Source organism: Martes martes, assembly GCF_963455335.1.
Source record: "Martes martes genome assembly, chromosome: 3".
Classification (NCBI taxonomy): Eukaryota; Metazoa; Chordata; class Mammalia; order Carnivora; family Mustelidae; genus Martes; species Martes martes.
The window spans coordinates 106,829,300-106,851,085 of record NC_137890.1 but is presented as its reverse complement, the minus strand read 5'-3'; the positions used below and the strand labels follow the sequence as shown (position 1 = coordinate 106,851,085).

Sequence of the window (21,786 nt, the reverse complement as noted above, 5' to 3'; positions counted from 1 at the left end):
GCAGCTCCCCACTGAGCAGGGAGGCTGACAGAGGGCTCCATCCCTGGATTCTGGGATCATGACCTGAACTGAAGGCAAATGCTTAACTGACTGAGCCACCTTGGCAAAATAAAGCAGCCGGATTTATTTCACTTAGTATAATACCCTCTAAGTGCATCTATAGTCTAGGTCCATCTGTGTCATCAAAATGACAAAATCTCCTTCTTTCTTATGATTGAGTAATATTCCATTGCATATATATATCACACCTTCTTTATTCATTTATCTATCAATGGACACTTAGATGGCTTCCATATCTTGGCTGTTGTAAATAATGCTGCATCACTAATCATTAGGGAAGTGCAAATCAAAACCACCATGAGATACCACCTTACACCAGTCAGAATGGTTAGTATCAAAAAGACAAGAAATAACAAAGGTTAACAAGGAGGTGGAGGAAAGGGAACGTTCATGCACTGTTGGTGGGAAGGTACATTAGTGCAATCACTGTGGAAAATGGAATTTTGAGGCTCCTTAAAAGTTAAAAATAGAAACATCACAAGATCCAAGTAATTCACATTGTACATTTAAAGTTTTAAAGGACAAGAAATAAAACTGTTTATATAATATGAGCCCAATATGGGAAAAAAATGCATACATAAAGTGTCTGTTTGAGGAAATAGATCTTTCTTTGTATGTCTGTATTTTCCAAGTTCCACAATTAACATGCATTGCTGTGAGAATTAAAAATTAAGTAATAATAATTATTAGAATTTAAAATAATAATAATTATTATTATTGCCAATATCATGATAATTAGTCTATATCTGACTGCTTAGTGAGTGCCAGGTGCTGTTCTCAGTCCTTGCACCTTCACAGAAAACCTTTGAGAGATTGAAAGTAAGATTCTAATTCTGCTGTGGACTTTTTTTTACCAGTTACTTGTTCATTTGGACTACATTGTGAGAGCAGCACTGTACTTAAGTCTTACAGCTTTCTAAGCTAATCTCAGTTTTGAGGTGGCTTCCTTGTATTCACAGAAAGGACAAAAATATTTCAGTATCATTTTCACAAAGCTGGCTGAAAATGAACTTTTCAGAAGCATAAATAGATTGTGACCTATAATTTGAAACATGTCAGAATATATTAAGTAGTACCTGGGAGGGAGCTAGGTAAGGTCCACAGTTCCTCATTTTCTTTTTCAAGCTTTACTGAATAGTTCTCTGTAATCTTTATGATACTTAAGACAACTCGACAGCTATAGTCAACTTACTAAAATTATGTATAAATGGGCACTCACTTTCTGTCCAGGAAGACATTATATAAAGTGGAAAAGTGGAATGTCAAATCTCTTCATCAAAAAGACTAGCAATTTTTTTAAGCATTCAAAACTTTGATTACTTGAGTCTAAATCAGAAGTGAAGACAGGGGCGCCTGGGTGGCTTGGTGGGTGAAAGCCTCTGCCTTTGGCTCAGGTCATGATCCCAGTGTCCTGGGATCGAGCCCCCCACCCCCACCCCTGCATCAGGCTCTGCTCTGCAGGGAGCCTGCTTCCTCCTCTATCTCTGCCTGCATCTCTGCCTAGTTGTGATTTCTGTCTGTCAAATAAATAAAATATTAAAAAAAAAAAAAGAAGTGAAGACAGATTTCACAAAACAGAGTGGTCTTGGGGGTAAGGGGTCAGGCAGTAGGCTTTCTGATTGCCATCTAGTATCGAACCGAATGAGGCTATGGCGACTCGTCTCTCAGTTTATTATTTTTATCCTACATAAAAGAACAAGAATGCGGTGTTTGTTCAAATAGTAAAGATGTTGTGAGTAAAGAGTATGTAACTTTTAGACACTATTTTCATAGAACATTTAGTGTGAGCATTTGAAAATAAGCTCTGCGGTTTAAATGTCAATTAAATTCTATTACTTAGACTCAACGCATTTATCAGACTGTTTGAACTAAACAATGACTATAGAAGACTAGTTAGGTAGAAAACATTACAACCAGGGATAAAACTTTACAAGGAACAGACTCATTCAATGAGTACCAAATTAAACAGGGTAAGATGCATGGTTCACATTGATAAATAGTATGAATTCCAAATAAATTGCTTGAAAAGAGAACTGACTAATGATGCTCACTAGCAGGTATCTTCCCCTCAGAAATAATAAACACTGTCACTGTCTCATAGGACGTTCACGAGTAATTACTTGAGCTAGAGCATTCCTTCATGGCAATCAACCACACATTTTTCTAGCATTATGTTTATATAGAAAAAAGAGTAATGATTTATTTGTCCAATATTGAGCAGAGATGTAATTTTACCTACTTAAAGTCATACAGTATTGATTAAATCACACTGATGAGTAGCATCTTTATAATCAGCTTAAAAACTGTTTATTAAATAAATCTAGCTTTTAAAAACAGACACCAGTATTACATCAAATTACTGAAAAATGCCAACAGATACACTTTTATAATATTCAAATAGGAAGGTATGCTTTTGAGCATGTTGATTGATTGATATTTATTCATATATTACTTGACCAAAAGCTATACTACAAATTTTACTCTAAAATCATTAGCAAGTAAATAGTCATTTCTATATGGAATATATATTCAGTGATTATAATACTTTAGAAATTTTGCAAGCTTTATTTTATTATAGTGCCTACTACATTCTGAATGCTTAATAAATGCCAAGAACTCTGGCAAATTCCTTAAACATAAGGTCTTATTTAATCCTTATCACTCTATGATGTCTACACCGTGATAATTTTCAGATGTGAGCTAGAATGGTTAAGTAAGATAACTAGAATCCAAAAATCTAGATTATTCCAAAGTCAATGCTCCAAGGCATTGTCTGTTATCACAAAAATCAGTAATATTATCTACCCACGTCAGAGACATAACTGGTTATAACTGTATAACAAAAGTAACATATAGTCAAATAGGACCATCTATCTAGAGGTAAACTATAACCAAATCATAAAAATTTAATGTTCCGGGGTGCCTGGGTGGCTCAGTGGGTCAAAGCCTCTGCCTTCGGCTCAGGTCATGATCTCAGGGACCTGGGATCGAGCCCCGCATCGGGCTCTCTGCTCCGCGGGGAGCCTACTTCCTCCTCTCTCTCTGCCTGCCTCTCTGCCTAGTTGTGATTTCTCTCTGTCAAATAAATAAAATATTAAAAAAAATTAATGTTCCATTTAACAAGGATTAAGGACTAATGGTAAATCATTATAATATCCATGTAGTTACCTATCTATATAATAGAAAAGATTCCATCTTTATTATATATTTTAAAACATTATTTTGAGTTGATATATATGGATATATATTTATGTTATTTTCAAAAGAATACCTATGGAAAAAATGTGTATTGGGATTCCATATGTAGTTTCTTAATAAAGGCACATGTACTCAGTTAAGTTTAAATAATAACCTCAGTTGATAATTTGTTTAATAAAAATACTAATAGTGATAATAATACCAATACAACTACTAATAATAACACTACCAATAAGTACTTGCTATGTGGCAGACATCATGCTGCGTGTTTTACTAGCACATAAGGCATTTACTAGCGCCTTTTTGTGTCTAGTGAGTTAAGGTAAGTTTTGTAAAGCCACACAATTAATAAATATCTAATAAGACTTGATCCCCAGGTCTAATACCAAAAAACAAATAATTTATTATTATTTACCAAATTTATTAAACTCATTTGGTTCCTGTTAAATATTCTTATGAACTATTTCAGAATTAACCATTTTTACTGAGACTAGTTTTAGTATGTAAGGGCCATGTAAGATCAGTAAAATTTCAAGAACTCTGTGAGAATCCAAGACATTTCCATTTTTCTTATGAGCAACACAATCTTTAGTTGTATCACTGAATATTCCTTAATATATATTACTGATTATCAATGATTAACACCTTTAGTTATATTTTTGCCATATTTGACATATTTGGTTATCCAGATAAATCTAAACAGTTTGTTTATTATTTCACTTGATGCATAAAAATTTGCTGGCACATTTTTGAAGATATATGCAACCAGTTTCCATTCCACTATGAACAGAAGCAGATAAATTAATAATGAATTAATGGAGCAAATAAACTAAGCTTCACTTGTTGTGCACAGCTAATAAGGCTCTTTGTTAACATACAGTGTGGAACTTGAATATGGAGCAGACCTAGTACTAGGAGAACCTAGTCTGCAGAAATTGTGAAAGCTACCAGGACAATGTTTATGAGAAGAATTTTCTCTCTTGTGGGTCATGGGAGAGTTGAACCTACTGAGCAGCCAGAGACACACACACCGAGACATACAACAAAGACTGAGACTGAAGGCCTGTCATTTAGGAAGGTGAATGAGCCTAGAGTTGGGAAATTGACGCTGAAGTATTTGAATAGAGAGATAATTATTGAAGCCATGAAAGTGTATCACCAAAAAGAAGTCTGGAATAATATATTTTAAGAGACAGAAAGAGAAAACATAAAGGCAACTGAAAAGGAAAAAAGGGAAATCAACAATGGTAGTGTCTTAGAAACTAAGAAATTTTTAAGAGTAGATGTGTAATAAAATATGTAATAAAAAACAAAAAATAAATTTCAAAAAAATGTGTAAATTATGCAGACATTTAAGGAGAAGGATCATTGAAAAGAAATCAGTGGATTTAGGGATTAAGAGATCAGAGATAAGCTTTGCAAGAGTATATAAATACACATTAACTTCTCCATCCCTCAACCTTTTTTACCACTAGGGAATCAGAATTGATTTATGTGAACAATACATACATATTGAGGGATCTGTCCTCTTTTCTGAAATAGCAAAGAAGTAACAGATTAAGACACATCTTTTTGTATATTGAAAAAAACAAACAAACTGTAAACCCACTGAAGGATTGGAATGTGACTTTATGATCAAAGATTTTTTCATGTATTTGATAGAACTGGAAGCTGTGAGTGTAGACTCTTAAAAAGCTCAAGTATATATCAAAATTTGAAGTTATACAAGTAAATGGACTTGATAAAAATACTAGGTGTGATTTCTTTTGTTTGTGTTTGTTTCATGGGGTTTGTATGTGTGTGTTCTTTCTTACTAAAGTGTAGAATTAAGCATGTTGAGACAGTAAAGAGAGGAAAAAGACCCATCTTCCAAAGTTATAAGATGTTGAAGTCTGAGACTTGATGGAGTTTTTCTGCTTTATCCCATCACTGCCATACAAATTTAATTTTTTATTAACATATAATGTATTATTTGTTTCAGGGTACAGGTCTGTGATTCATCAGTCTTACAAAATTCACAGCACTCACCATAGCACATACCCTCCCCAATGTTCATCCCCCAGCCACCCCATCCCTTGTACCCTCCTCCCTTCCAGGAACTCTCAGTTTGTTTTATCTTAAATAAATAATGGAGATAAAATGTGTAATTTAAGACAGTTTTCCAAAAGATATTCTTAGAATGTTACAGTGTCTCTTTAGGACACAGTCACAAAATGAAGAATGGTGAATCTCAGTAGAAATAATAACAGTAATAATAATAAGCAGAGCTAAAGTGTCACTGAGTGCCTTCTTTGTGCCTAGTACCTTTAGAAATGCTTTGCATGTATAATCTCATTTATTTTACTTGATTCTGCACAACAACCCCATATTATTATCCCCCCCCCTTTTTTTTTGTTTTTGCATAGGGGGAAAGAAACAGAGAAGTGATGCTCATGGTTCCACCACTGGTATTTGGCACAGATAGCATATGTCCAGGCGGCCTGACAACCCACATTTTAAAGGTCTAAATGCTACAGAAAGCAGACTGATTAGAGGCAACAAACTGATCCTCCCCCTCCTTCCTCCAGTTAATTGATGCTCTTCCTGATTATCCTATCCTTGTAGGCTGTCAACTCCCAAGCTCCCTGACACTTCACTGCTGTAAATCTATACCTTAGTCATCGTAACAGTATTGTTGCCTTTTCAAATGCCAAAATCAAATTGAGCTACCTAAAAAATCTTTATAAATAGATCCAATGCAACTTGTTAGGGTACACCCAGAGAGATTCCTGAAAATATTAGATGGAGCCCATTATAAAATTCTGTGACAGATGGTTCATTTCCCATCAGCAAACAAAAGATCTGCTGTATCAACACACAGCTTCAAGTTGGTAATGTTCCCCTGAATATGAAGATTTCTTCTTGTCCAAAAGAAATCTTCTTTTTAAAGGAAGAGAAAGAAGGCTTTTGAAAATAATTCAGCCAGAATCTAAATGATGTGAGGCATATATGCTGGGGGTGGAGGTGGGGGCAAAACTGGTCACTCTGCCCTAGTTTCGCAACAGCTGTAGATGAGATAAAAGCATGGTGTCATTCTCTCAGTGACTGGGATAGAGCAGTTTTCAAATGCCTTAGTGGGTTGCATTTGTTTCTTTCAAACTTCTATCACTTTAATGTTTTTCACTCCTAATTTTAAAAAACATGGAAAATAATGGGGGAAAAAAGACCCATAAATCTATGGTGCTTAAGTCCTACCACCATATGGCACTTTTTGAGATTATTCTAATACTTTTTGATTTCTCCTGTACTTTCTGGTCTATTTTTTTCACGTTTAGCTCATGTTAATTTGTATTCCTGTTTATATGTTTTATTTCTTGGTAAGGCATTCACTGGTTCTTGTTGATGAAGAGGAATTACTTCTTTTGTTCAGATCTTTCATTTTCCTTAGTACTTGTGTTCTAACAATTCTCTATCCTCTTCATCTTCTACCACTATTCATTCTCTTGTTTGTATCTTTGTTTTTCAACTGCTATCGTTCCCGTGAAGATATTTTGTCTATATATAAGCAACAACTAGAAAATTCACTACTGTTATAAGAAAAATAATTAGCTAGAAGTTTTAAAGCCATTTTCTGGGAATGTATAACGTGATATGACTCAGCTTTTAATGTATGTAAAATTTACCTTCCTTCTCAACCTATTAATAAGCATTTGTCTGCCACCAAGCTAGTAAGATTTATACATAAGCTATAAAGCAGTGCTACTCACTGTAAAAAATGTATGTAACTTTGTTCATTGAGAAGCAATAGCTTCAAGTGTGCTTAAGTATGTGGAGAGCTTTCAAAGCAAAATAAGTAAATAGGTTGTGGAACCTCAACTTATTTATTCTCTTGGAAATACATGTGGATTTTATTTGGAGGCATTTTATTCACTTAGGAGTGCTTTTCAAAAAATGTAGAATGTGGAATCTATGGCAATAGAGAAAACTCATATCATTTTCACACTTCAAGTCTAAGCCTTATACATTTTTATGACCATTCTAATTACGCTTCATGTCTACAAAGTTGAGAGAGGAGATGGTTGGATATTCTCTGACGCTAGTCAACTGAGTAACATTTCCAAGTCCTAGTTAATTCAGATCTATAACTAAATTTCTTTTTTTTTATTCTCTTTCATGTTATTTCTTTACAGTTTCACAACATCTAAGCTTCATTTTTCCCTATTACAAATGGTGGCCATTATTTCATTTTGTTTTCCTTAATCTCTCTTACAAGAGCTAGTTCTGTACTCCATTTTTCACCCAGTCCTTGACATCTTAGGCAGTTAGAGAGACTCATTCCTGATATAACAGTTAACCGTGTTATGTTCCAAACACCTTAAAGGATTTTTCACCTTTACTTGTGGTGTTATTGAGCAAATAAAGAAAAATATCCATAGATGATCCCTTAGATTTGCTCTAGTGTGCTGTTAATATTAGACTTTAAATCATCTTACTAAAATGACAGTCCTTTCCCATGCATAAATAAAAATTTCAAAATGAAATAAAGTAGGTCTTACTAAGTGCTTATATACTAAATGCAGTACGCATATTTAAATCAACTAAAATAACTAATTGCATAAATATAGGTGGCATGCCCACTTCAAAACTTATTAAAATATTTATTTGTAAGTCTGAGCTCATGCTTTAGCAGTGGTGGTACATGATGATTCAACATCGAGAAATATGATTGTCTGAGAGGATTATACTAAGTGAAATAAGTCAAGCAGAGAGAGACAATTATCATATGGTTTCATTCATATGTTGAACATAAGGAATAGCTTGGAGGACCATAGGGCAAGGGAGGGAAAACTGAATGGGAAGAAATCAGTGAGGGAAACAACTCATGAGAGACTCTGGACTCCTAGAAGTAGAGGGTTTCAGAGAAGAAGGGAGTGAGGGGATGGATGGGGTAACCAAGTGATGGGTATTAAGGAGGGCACATGGGTGTTATACGCAACTAATGAATCACTGAACACTAAAAAAAAAAAAAGGAAAAAAGGGAAAAAAAAGAAAAGAGAAATATGATTGTCTCTATTTTATATTCTAATGGCTAAAACAATCTGCATTACTATATGAAGGGAACAAAAATAATTGAAAAAGCAAAATGGACATGAACACAGAAGTACAAAGAATAACACAAGCACTTCAGAGCATAACACACCCGTTCAAATAAGTAATTATTCATAAAATGAGCTCCAGTTATTTTACCTGATGTGAACCTGAGTTATCTTCTAATCTAGGCTTCACTAGAACATGAGAAAACTAAGATACACAGAGGTCAAGTTACTGCCTAAAACCACAGATTAACTAGTGGAAAAACACTGACCAGAATCTTGGCTTCCTGTTTCTTTCTTTTTTTTTTTTTTTCTAAAAAATATGGAACACTTCACGAATTTGCGTGTCATCCTTGCGCAGGGGCCATGCTAATCTCTGTATCGTTCCAATTTTAGTATATGTGCTGCCGAAGCGAGCACTTGGCTTCCTGTTTCTTATCTAGTGAGGATTCCATGAAAATCAACCATTCCAGTCAAATAATTTCTTTTTGTTACTTTTTCTCTTGCAATAGGGAGACCCACCTGCAGCTGTGCGCTGGGGTTCACGGGACCAAACTGTGGTAAGACTGTCTGTGAGGACTTTTGTCAAAATGGAGGGACCTGCAGTGTGACTGCTGGGAACCAGCCCTACTGCCACTGCCAGCCCGAACACACTGGAGACAGATGTCAGTACTGTAAGTGAAAGCAAGTCCCATAAGATGGTCTGACAGCATAGTTTGATGTTTACGCTAAGTAATTTTCTTATCTCGATGTTCCTTCCATTATCTCATTTTCAACAACCCCTTATTTTTCAGGGTCGCTCCCTCCATCACCCCAGCTCCAACAATTCTTTACATTGTTCCTCATTCTTCTCATTTTAAAGATTCCATGTTTCTTCCTTCCTCAGCTGAGATTCTATAATCCATCGTTGTAATCACCCCCTCATATAGACCCTCAATTCCCTTGCTCTCTCTTCCCTTCTATTACACTTTCCTTGAAAACTCTAACCATGGTTAAATCCAATTCTCCATCTGCTCTGAACTGGTACCCCACTGCTGGATGCAACTGAAGAAAAGCACATAATCATACAGACTGGGACTTGAGTTTTTACCACTAATTTCAAATGGGCACTTACTATAGCTTCAACTGTATTTTGCTAACCTACTGACTCTCCTAGATGTTTAGGTCAGATCATCTCCTTTCTCCTCAAACCTCTAATACCTGCTCCCCAAATTCATCCTGAGCTCAAGAACTTGCTGTTTCATTGATTAAATAGAAGCTATCTAAAGAGAACTGCACAAGCTCCCACCATCACCATCATTCCTTGAACTACTTTATCTTTTAGATCCATAGACTGTCTTCTTAGGAGCAGGAACCCTGTACTACCTCTAATGTTCTACTGTCCACTCATACATTATATCCCTCTTAGCTACTCATGGATATATCTTTTACAACTGTCCCCATCTTTCTCCTTTATCAGTATTTTCCTCTCCCCTTAGTTGTTTCTTGAACAACTTTGTCTTGTGCCCATATCTTTCTACCCACAACTTTATTTTCCTGGTTGGTTGGTTTGTTTGTTTGTTTGTTTGTTTGTTTTTACCCATAGCTTTATTCCAAGGAGTTGTTACATGCTACATTCCTCTCATTTTTCTTTTGACTTCACCTCTGGCAGATTCTTATCTTCACTATTTTGCTGAAATATCGTTCATCAAAGTCAAGTTAATTTATTTTATTGTTGTCCATATTCTCATATTCAATGGCCAATTATCAATTCTTATTTTAATTCCACAATCTGCAGTTAATCACTCCCCCTTTAAAACACCTTCATTTGTCTTTACCACTCTCTTCTTTTCATTCCCATTTTACTGGGTATTTCTTTTCACTGTCTTTTGCTGGTTCCACCTCGTCTCCCTGACCTTTACACATTGGAATGGCTCATGACTGTCTCTTATCTCTTTTTTCTCAAAAACACTCACTCCATGAGCCTGTGATTTCCATATGAATCGGAACATTAGGTTAAACATTTTTACATACAGTTTTGTAAGATACAGTTTCCCAAACATAACCCCCAAAGATTCTGATTCTGTTAGGCTTCAATACTATGTAAAGTTTCCACATGTTTCATATGGGTGACAGCGATTGAGACCTACTTGCTTAGATGATTTCAACTAATCGTGTGACTTTTAGTATCATCCAAATATAAACAATTCTGAATGTATATCTCTAGCTGAACCTCCCTCCTGAATTCCAGATTTTTATACCTAAGTATCTATTTGACAGTTTGAGTTCGCTCTAAATTTACCTGATTTTCTCACCCCAAATTGCTTCTACCACAGTTTACCCTGTGTCTATAAAAGGAAACACTCATCACTTGAGTCCAAGTATATTGGAGTCATCATTTTTTTTTAATCTAACCCACTTTATTATTTTTTAAAGATTTCCCTATCTATCTTTTTTTATTTTAATTCCAGTATAGTTATAAACAATGTTATATTAGTTTCGGGTACGTAATCCAGCGATTCAACAATCCCAACAATCTGAGTGCTTGTTCATCGCCACAAGTGTACTCCTTAATCCCCATTCATCTATTTTGAATTCATTCTTGACTGTTTTCTTTCTTTTACACCCCAAAGTCTTTCTCACTTGTTCCTTTAAAATATACCCAGGATCTGAACACTTCTCACCAGCTTCATCCCCACTACCTTTATTGAAGTTTCCAGCATTTCTTACCTGCATTTTTACTAACTGATCTCCATGCTTTCTCTCTGCACCCTCTGTACCTATTCTCAAAAGAATAGCCACAGCTGTATGTTGTGTCCATAATAAGAAGAATAGTTTTCTGTCTCAATCACATTGACTGAGATCTTTCTATATCCAGGCACTCTTGTGTTTCATTCTTTTTTTCCATTAATTCTACGACTCCGTTTAATCTCACTAATGAACCAGGTGTTGCTTTTATTCTCATTTTGCAGAGGAAGCTACTGAGGAGTTATCTCTTAAATGGTATGTGTCATAGACCCGCAGAGTTTATCTAGCAAAAAACAATCCTGTCATATGCTGGTGTCACACCTTGTTTACATACCTTGCTTACGTCCTCATGGTTCTCCCCTCCTCTTCCCTCTTCTCAACAAAGCAGAATATTCCAGTACAACTCCCACCTACCAACTCATGTTTTTTTTTTTTTTTCCCAATATTCTCACAACCCTGAAAGATTTCCAAGCAAATCAGGGACAGCACCAACTACTCCCCTGCATAACGCAGACCCTCATTACTATCCAGACTACTTTTGCAGCCTCTCTCTTATTCTAGTAAAACCACACTTACCCTGCTTCTCCACATGCCAGTTTCCTTGGCATTGCGACTTTCTCCCATTATTCTCTTCCTCTGGAATGCACTTTCTTTGGATTCTTCCTCACCTTCGTCTCTCCATGCCAAATCCTATCTATCTGTCCCTGTCCAGTTTTAAGGCCATTTCCTTTGTCAAGGTCTTCATATCTGCCCAAGAGAATGCATGGCTTTCTCTTTTGAATTTTCAAGTCACTGCTTCTTTACCTCTGTCTGTTTCTACTCACTTTAATCTGGTATTAATGTTAATTGTGTGTTTCCTTCCTATTTGTCTGGGACGACCTCTTTGAGATTATACCCAACAAAGGCATTTGTCAAATAAATAAATAATCATAGAAAATAAATGAAAGCAGTTTGGAGACAAGTTAATAAAAGAACAATCAACTTAACGTACAAGAGCTACATTTAATCAGGCTACAACCATCTGGTATTTTTCTGTGAAGCTTATCTCTGTTCCCAATTGGTCCATCATCATAGAATGTTGATTTTTTTTTTTTTAACTTGAAAAAAAATTTTTTTAAGCTCAAGCATGGCCATTTTTTTTCTTTTTGATCTAAGTTAAAAAAAATATTATATGGTCATCATCATAGTGATTTGGTTTCTGAAAAAGAATAAATTGAGTTAGCATATATTTTAATTGGCAACTTAATAGAATCACAGTCTGAGGTAGCCTGATGCATTATAAAAGGCTGCATTATCATTTTATTATCACTATTAGCAGTCGTAGCACTTCCCACCTTTTACTGCAAAGCACTTATTAAAATTAACCAATTAATCCTTAGACAGAGGTTAAATAACTTGCTCAAGGTCCCGAAGTAGTAATATTACAGTCAGAATGGGACCCCAGGAGTTGTTGATCAAGATGTCAACAAACATTCCTGCAGTATGGTGATGCTGTTCTTTGGCAGCAAAATATGTCTGTGGACAGTGTCATTAAAATGATAAATCCAACAACTGTCAAAAGCATAATAAATTTAGGATCTATTATATGTGAGTCGGCAAGGTTCAGTGGACCTGGTGTTCTGTCAAAATTGTATCTTGCATATACAAAATCTTCACTCCATAAATGAAGGAATGACAGAATGGTTCATTACAGTGCCTAATTAAAGGTCCATTAGTGGGAGGTAAAACATCAGTTCTTAGTTGTGCTGAGTAAAAACATTTCATGATTCTAATGGCAATATAAAATCCTGAGGTCTAAATGCAAATTAATTTTAACAGAAGCACCCAGGGAGGAGAGACAGAGATAAATAATGGCAAAGTACAATGGAATATTCTTTTAGAAAGTTGTTTAAGAACAAATATAGCTCCATTTTGTACAGCTCTGGAGCAAGGATTTCTGGTATAAATAAAAAATAATAATAAGTATGGCATTTCACATTTAAAGCTGAATGTTATATATGAGGCCAATAATACCTGAGGTTATTAGTACTTAATAACATTAGGGCAAAAGGGCAAATGAGGACCAACTTAATCTGTGTCTAAGAGCACAATATTAAATCAAATTTAATATTAAATATTAATGTTAAAATCAAATGGCAATCTGTTTGTTCTCTCATTGATATTTTTAAAGTTCTCTAGTAAACTGCTTGGGAACACACTATAATTTCAATTAGAACTTAGTTTATTAGAAATACACCTGTATGGTTTTTTGCAATAAGTACCAACACAAAGTAATATCTCAAGTTCATAAAATTAGGAGTACCTGACAGTCATCTAAATATTTCATCTATTGTAACTGGTATTAGAGCCATAGTCTATCAAGAGTAATTATAAAAGTTATGAAATATAGATGTGTGTCTACACTATGTGAAGACATGATGGGATTATTTTTACTTTGCAGAACAATTTTGTTTCATTAGTCAACTGGTTAATAAACAAATTTGGTATTTATCATGGACCTGTCACTATTAGGCATTGAGAAAACAGTGATGTCAGTGATATTTCCTGCCCTCAAAGGGTTTACAATCTAATGTGTGATTCTGAAAAAGACACAAGTTATATTAAAGGCAGTTTAATGAAATACAGTGGCTAGCACAGAAACACAGAAAGAGAATTCAGCTTATAGGAAAGATTTCTTGAAGGAAGTAGCATGTAAGCTGAGACTGGAAGAAAGAAGCAGCTAACTAGATGAAGAGAAGTGGTGAATGCAGCAGAATTTGCAAAAGGCCAGAAGGGAAGGTCTTTTGAAGTTTATCTTTTCTGTTTCTGTTTAATTTTCCTATGGGAAAGTTGGCGAGAGAAATCACGAATCACTAAAAATGTATAATGTCTTGGTCACAGAGAAATAAGCTGTTAAATGTAATTTTCTCTGAACAAACAATGTTTTACCAAATTCTCATGCAACGTTGTGAAGTATTATTAGTCCAGTTTTACTATTGCCGAAAATGAGATGAAGACATTCTCCCTTATCTGTTCCATTGGAGAACATAGGAGCCACAATTTATAGCCTTGTGGGTCTGTCTCCAAAAGTAGCTTCTCCTGGTGTATTTTCCTGTCATCTGATATCCTGCCCATTCTGCAGCATCTTTTGAGGCTCACTATGGGAACACTCAAAGCTCAGGTCATGCACTGGTTCAACTTGATGGTTACCAGTTTCTACTCCCTTGAAAAGGGGAATTAATAAGAGTTGTAATCTTGATTAAGCCTATGGCAGCAGGCCCATGCAAAAGAGACCAAAGGATTTTAATAATGACCAGGAAAATAGAATAAAATGTTTTCAGTTGTTCCTGTTGGTGTGAAGGCCAATTAGAACTGAGCCTAGAACCCCAAGAAAGGATCATGAGTTAAAAAGTGAAATTATCAGAACTAGCCATTTCCTCAGTGTGCAAGGATTGAAGATTCTTAGAGCATTTATACCTAGAGACAAAATAATTTGGAGCCCTGGCTACTAAGGGTCCTCTACTTTTTTTTCTCTTGGTGAGAAAACAAGTGCTGCTTTTATTCAGGCTTCTTGCCTGGACTATAACATGTTCACTGTGTATCTTTTTTTCCAGCCATGGAAAGCTGTTCATGTTCTCTAAAATGTGCCCCTTTAAATTGTTCATACGTCTTTGTCTTTACATGTGGGTTCCTCAATGTCTGCTAACCCTCTCTAAGCCTCCCACTTTGTCTTCTTAAGCTGCCTTTGCCCTAGGACATCCAACACTTCTCCTTGGTGTTTTTAAGCTGTGTTTATATCATCAATCATGTTCTTGACTTTCTACTGCCCTAGAATATGAAACAGGCCAGGGTGAGGTATACCTCATCAATCATGGAGGGGCTGAACTCAGTGCTTGGACTTAGGAGAAAGTACTAGGTATGTGAATGAATGTAAACAAAGTAGAAAAGTCTTGTTTCCAGCCAGCCAGGCCAATTTTTCTGTCTGTGCTCTGACAAGATACCACTTAAAACAGTTCTGGGCCATCTTTACTCAGCAGCTCATGAAGACCTACATTCCATGAGAAACTCTGTGCTTGCATTTCCAGTTTGGAGAAAAAAAAATGGTATAAAAATAGAATTAGGTTTGAATTAATGTATGTAAAGAGAAATAAATATATTTCTTTTCTCATGTGACTAGAATGGAGAATGGTAGGCTAAGGGTAATGTAATGTATTAATTGTATTATCTTACTCTGGGTAGTTTAGAGAAAATTGTCAGAATTATAGAAATATTATTGAAGGCAATTTTGATCTAGTATAAATCTAGAATTGTTAAAGACAGATCTTTACTACAATGTTATGCAATCACTGGGAAATGTAAAAAATAGTAAGAGGGAAAAGATTTAAGGGAAATGTGCTCACGTAAAAAGAATTTATTGGACACTGAGGCAGTTTTTTCCAAGCAGAGAACATATCATACATGAGTCAACGTACATATTCTGGTTATTAAAATTAATTTACTTAACTGATATATATGAACTCTTGTGGGTACTATTTATTGTTCTAGGCATCATAGATGTGTCAGTATAAAGGCTCTTAGAAGATACTTATCCACATAATTTTTGGTGAATAAAAAACCAGCGGCATATCTTTGTAGATTAAAAGCCAGACAAAGCTGCAACTTAGACTTACATTAACAAAAAGGATCAAAGATCAGAAATGGACTTCATTCCATACTATTTAGGAGCATACCATTATTTTATATGCAATTGTTTCAAATCCCACCCAGCAATGTGTTTATAAAGTTAATTTTATGAAAGGCAAACTTTGGGGCACCTGGGTGGCTCGGGTTGTTAAGCCTCTGCATTCAGCTCAGGTCATGATTTCAGGGTCCTGGGATCAAGCTGTGCATCAGGTCCCCTGCTCAGCGGGGAGCCTGTTTCTCCCTCTCCCACCCCCACTGCTTGTGTTCCCTCTCTCTCGCTGTGTCTCTGTCAAATAAATAAATAAAATCTTTAAAAACATTTTAAAGATAAACTTTTATCTCTATGTCATGTAACTTACACTTGGAATATTAGTAATTATGTGTAATAATTTCAGTAAAAATCTTTAAGAATGCTTAATTTCAAATAAATAAATAAATAAATAAATAAATAAAAAAGAATGCTTAATTTCTTTTTCTGGCATCATAGTAATAACTTTTTTCCATGCCAGCTTCATTTGATTTTGAGACAACTTTAGTCTCACTATACTCTTGAAAGTGCTTCAATCAGTAATGATGCCAAGCTTAGATGGTTTAATCTTCTACTTTTATGCCACATTAGGGATACCCATTAGCCTTCACCCTTCTTTTTCCAAAATAAGGAGGAATGAGTATACAAAATAATATGAAAAATAATGAAAGCCTTAAGACTAAAATAACTTGTCACACAAGTAATGGTTACTAATTGTCTAAAGAGGGATTTGTATAGAAATAAGCTGAAGATGCCCAGGTGGAAGCCCTCAGAAGTAAGGGAAGACAAGATAGAGGGAAGGAAGGAAAGAAGGGATAGGGAGGGATGGAGGGAGGGTTTAGGGAAGAAGGGAGGGAGGGAGGAAGGAAAGGAGGGAGGCAGGCTTTGCATGAAGAGAAGGCATCCATGATTGTGATTCTGCTATACTTGGTGTTAAGTAAACTGAATGGATTAATAAATAATTATCTGCAAATACAATTGTGTATTTGAAAATAATATATTACACAAATCATGCACTGATAGAGACACAGGTTGAACAAAAATATTTACTTGAGGCTTACCTCAAACCAAGCAAATTGTTTCTATTTAAATACATCTGCTAACATCACTTTTAAAACAATTAATTTAAATGTAAATTTAAGAGTAATTTTAAAACATATTCTTGTTATCAGATTGGAATGTCAACTGATATGTCTTGAAAAAATGTCATGACTCAGGAATCTTAAAATCTTTTAAATAGGATAAAACAAAATAAGATTCTTATCATACAGTTAAAGTGATAATCTTCATGTTTGTCATTATTAAAGATTTTGTCACTATAAACTGGTATTATTACTCTCTTTCATGCAATAATTAGACATCTTTTGATAGTAAATATCATGCTAGGAAAAAATGTATTCATCCTGATTATTGATAAAAATGACAAGAGAATCAGGATGCCATCATTGGTTCTCAAGATTTAAAAAAAAAAAAAAAAAAAAAAATCCTTAAATCTTAAACTCATAGTTTTGAGTCCCAGGGTGCAAAAGGCCCAGGATAGATGGGAAGATTTATAATTTACCCTATGATTATGTAACCCATCAGGTGAAGAACAGATCTTTGCTTAAGTCAAAACAATGCATTAATAATAGTATTTATTGGGGCACCTGTTAAAGCCTCTGCCTTCGGCTCAGGTCATGATCGTAGGGTCCTGGGATTGAACCCCACACTGGGCTCTCTGCTCAGGGGGTAGCCTGCTTCCTCCTCTCTCTCTGCCTGTCTCTCTGCTTACTTGTGATCTCTGTCAAATAAATAAATAAAATCTTTAAAAAATAATAATAATAGTATTTATTTGTTCAGTTTTATTCTCATGAATGCAAAAATATAAGTTTAATTTCAATAAATGAATATACTTTAAAATCCATTGTTTTCCAACAGGTAACATAACACTAAAAAGAGCAAAAGTTAAATAGAAAGGAGATAGCCAATAATTTTTCAATATATGTGTTTAATTGTATGAAAATTAATTATTAGGAAGAAAAAAAAAAAAACATTGATTGAGGGTTGCCACCAGAGAATCAGATACATCTTAAATATAAGATAGAGAAATAGAAAGAAATAGAAATAGAAAATATGTGGCTCAAAATAGTACTAGAAGATGAATCCAAAGGTCAGGTATCTGCATTTGAATTTTTAGATTTGCATTACCTCTTGAAGATCCGTGACTAAATCCATGGTAACTATATGATTTAATTTTCAATTTGATGAAATAATTTGCACTTTATTTATTACTTTTGAGAAATGAGAAAATCTATATTATAATAACCGAGGGCAAGCTTTCTTGAAAATCAATTGGTAGAAATTGATATAAAAATAAATAAACCAATAAATGTAAATCAACATAGTGGAGAAAACAGATTGGTATATGACCAGTAATGAATGATACCTATTTAACTCTGTCAGTTATTGTCTGAGTCCAAGAACTCATGTCCCTTCTATTGTACCTTCCAGACCACAAATAGGTAGAATAAGCTAGGATTTTTCAACTCCATATTTTTTCTTACATTAAGAGGAAATACAGGCTTCTAATCCTTTTAAGCATCTCTTGACGCCCCCCCAAAATACATAAAATGTAATATATTTTCAGTGGTTTTCTGGATCTCCACTGAACATACTCTTTAAGTTCACTCTTCTGGAATCCGTCAAGCTGGAATCCAGATGTGAGGAAGAAATATGGAGTTTTAGAGGTGGTGACATGGAATTAAAACATTTTTTAGATCATTTAAAACTATGTAAAGTAGAAAACTGTCGACTAACAAATAGTATTCTACAACTTTGGCTTTCAAATTGTTTTCATCATCATAGGTGACACATGATTTGTAAAATAAATAATGATAATAGTTAAAACTTTATCTGCTTCTCAGAGTTTCAGGTGATAATTCATAAGAAAAGTTCTCTATAAATTTTTAAATCAAATGCTTTTTTCAAAAATTTTTCATTCTAATAGATATTTTGAGTACCTATCATTTATAATATGTAATTAAATATGTTAAAATATATGTTAAATGTTATATATACTTAGGTAATATATAATTTGGAAAATAAAAATAATTTATTCCGATTTGTTCAGATAAGCAAGCCACTATATAAAAAAAGGTTTCTTATTTTTGTGGCATTTATGAATGAGCTGCTTTTTAAAAATAATCTCTGAAATGATCCATAAATTTAGAATGGAATTATGTATTGAGTCACATGAAAGTAAGTAGATCAAACCACTGAAGAAAATCATTTCTTTCACAGGTATAATTCCACACATAGATTAGGCTATGACTACACAGTAGAAACCTATAAAAAGCAGAAAAGTTTAGTTGAATTCTGTAGAATGTCCCTAAGAAGCAGAAAGGTTTAGTCGAATTCTGTAGAATGCCCCATTTCTAAGAATTTGGAAGGTCACAGCCTTCATTCACATGGCAGCCTGGAGTATCTAGTAGTTGGTTTATTGATACAGTGGCTAAGTATATGTTTAATGTGAGGACCAAATTTCCAAGGGCCTGTTTACTGGGCCTTGATGACATCTATCTCTGCTTGCCATCTGATTCTCCTCTCTTTCATCTCCCACCTTCCCCTCCCCATCTGAACACACACAGACACATCCTGGCAAACTCCAGTTAGTTTTAGGAGTGTTTGGCTGATTCCATATTTACATATATTTGTAACTGCCTTTGGGGTGTTAAAACTAAAACATCAGCTCTTGTTCTCTGTCTTCTGAAGTGCCCTGCTTTCCAATGGCCATTCATTAATTCAACAAATAATGATAGAACATCTAATGCATGCCAGCCACTGAAGCTTGGGATTTACTCATGAATAAACTGAAAACAATTTTCATGGTACACCTTAGTATTTATAAATAATACACAAACATGTTAGATGTCAGGTAGTGAGAAATGAGTTGATGGAAAAAATTAAGAACCTACCTACTGTCTGAGTGGAGAGAAGAGTCAGTGTGTTTCAGAAAGAAAACACATTAGTTACTATATCAAAAGTTTCTTGCTACAGTATCATTTAGTATACCGTGTGCATAAAGGAGTAATGACTTTATCTCACGGCCTTAAGGATGTTTTCAAAGGACAATTATCTTTCTAAATAAAAAGGATCTTGGATTATATTACTTTAGTGACTAATTACAGCAATCCAATGCATACTTCCAATCATGTTAAAAGTTAAAGGCTACTAACAATAAAATTAAAGTGATTCTCTATCATCTTGGAATTATTATAAGTCTTAGCAAAGTGGAAAGCTGGTTATTATATATCAATAATCTGTTTAATTCCCACAGATCTGACTGACCTAAAGGAAACTTGCACATTTGACCAGCGAAAATTTTTTTATAGTGTACTACATATTACTTCTGTCAGGTGACCTTTTCAAGGTGATTTTCTCAGTGTTTTAGTGAAGTCTGATTAAATAGTAATCACTTCAATATAAACCATTACTTTTCTTCTTGCTATCACACTAGTGTAGAAACATCTATCTATATATATATCTATACTGATCAATATATTGATATAGATATATAGATACATATATATTATGCATTCAATAAGCAACATATTAAAGAAAAACTAGAAAAGAGGACACATTTAAGTATATCAGAAATCCTTATTTTGACATTTACATTTGAAGTGAGTAGCTTAGAAGAGGGAAGGAAATAAGGATGGAAGAATGAAAGGGAAAAGAAAGAGAATTATGCACAAAGGAACTGTATGTTTTTCTAGGATGGCCTCATCTTCTCCCAGTATGATGATGTGGGACATCCCTGCCCTCTAGTTAGGCTACAACATGAAGACATAACTTTGTTAATGATACTTCCATTTGAGAGGATCTTTCCATGATTACCTCCTGTCCAGCATTCTTCACCTCCCATCTCCATGAGACTTGTTCCAGTTTTCTAAAAATGAGTTACTACTTTGTGATCTCAGTCGTCTTTAAAAATATATATATCTCTGGGGGTCCTGAGTGGCTCAGGTAAGTGTCTGCCTTCCATTCAGGTCATGATTCCAGGGTTCTGGGATCGAGCCCCTCATAGGGCTCCCTGCTCAGCGAGAAGCCTGCTTTTCCCTCTCTTCACTGCCACCCTCCACCCCTGCTCATGCTCTCTCTCTCTCTCTCTAATAAATAAATAAAATATTTAAAAATAAACAAACAAATAAAATATTTCCATGTTCTGATTAGCTAAAATTTTTTATTCATTTTTTTTTCAACTTTGTTAAGCTTGAGCGTTCTATCAAATTGTGGGCATTCTGAGGGCATGAGCACTATTAACCCAATAGATATTATTAACACTGTAGATGTTGGCAAATTTTAGTAGGTTGAAATTGATTAAAACTTACTATATACGCCATGCCCTGACAGAGAAATTAGGGAATAAATATGGCAGATAACTTGTTTATGGTCAGAAAAGTACTACCTGGTATGAGCCCACTTCATTCTTGTTTTTTAAGCCATCTTCTGCTTATCCCCTTATTAGGTTTTCAGTTAGCCTCATCTTATAAAACCATACTTAGCTGTCATCTGCAAGTCAGTTCGCTTTCAAGTCTCAAGTGACTCTCTACCACTTTATAAATAGTTACTTGCTAAAACCTTTTATAGCTGTATTCCTTTAAAAATAGAAGAACACTCAACCCAGAAATAATTACTTGCTAAAACCTTTTATGGCTGATTGCTTTAAAAATAGAGGAACACTCAACTTAGAATATGATTTATAAACAAAAGTTGTATAGGCTTATTGATATTTGAAAAAATATTGCCATGATAGTTTTATGAGATAATTTTTGACTATTACTAAAATGATTGGTGCTATCATTGTTAATACGCATTTTGAAACAGCAATCTGTCAGAGATTTAATGCTGGTACTTTCAAAATCTCCCCCCACATGTCATACTTAAATCAACATTTCGATAACTTGGCTTTCTCAACTTTACATTTTCCTTTTACCTGGATACTCAGAGAGAGCACTGTTTGCTCAGAATGGATTTCATTCTTCTAAATTTTTCATTGTT

The 21,786-nt window shown here is 34.6% G+C and overlaps 1 protein-coding gene across 1 annotated transcript in view; it reads left to right on the top strand.

The window, feature by feature from the left end:
* LRP1B (LDL receptor related protein 1B) overlaps positions 1 to 21,786 on the top strand; it is a gene marked incomplete at both ends in the record, with an annotated part of 1,929,835 nt that overhangs the window by 1,861,051 nt on the left and 46,998 nt on the right. The window contains one exon of the mRNA XM_080798957.1: positions 8,843 to 9,004. Coding sequence (XP_080655083.1) covers positions 8,843 to 9,004 — 162 coding nt within the window. The remainder of the gene's footprint in view (positions 1 to 8,842; positions 9,005 to 21,786) is intronic.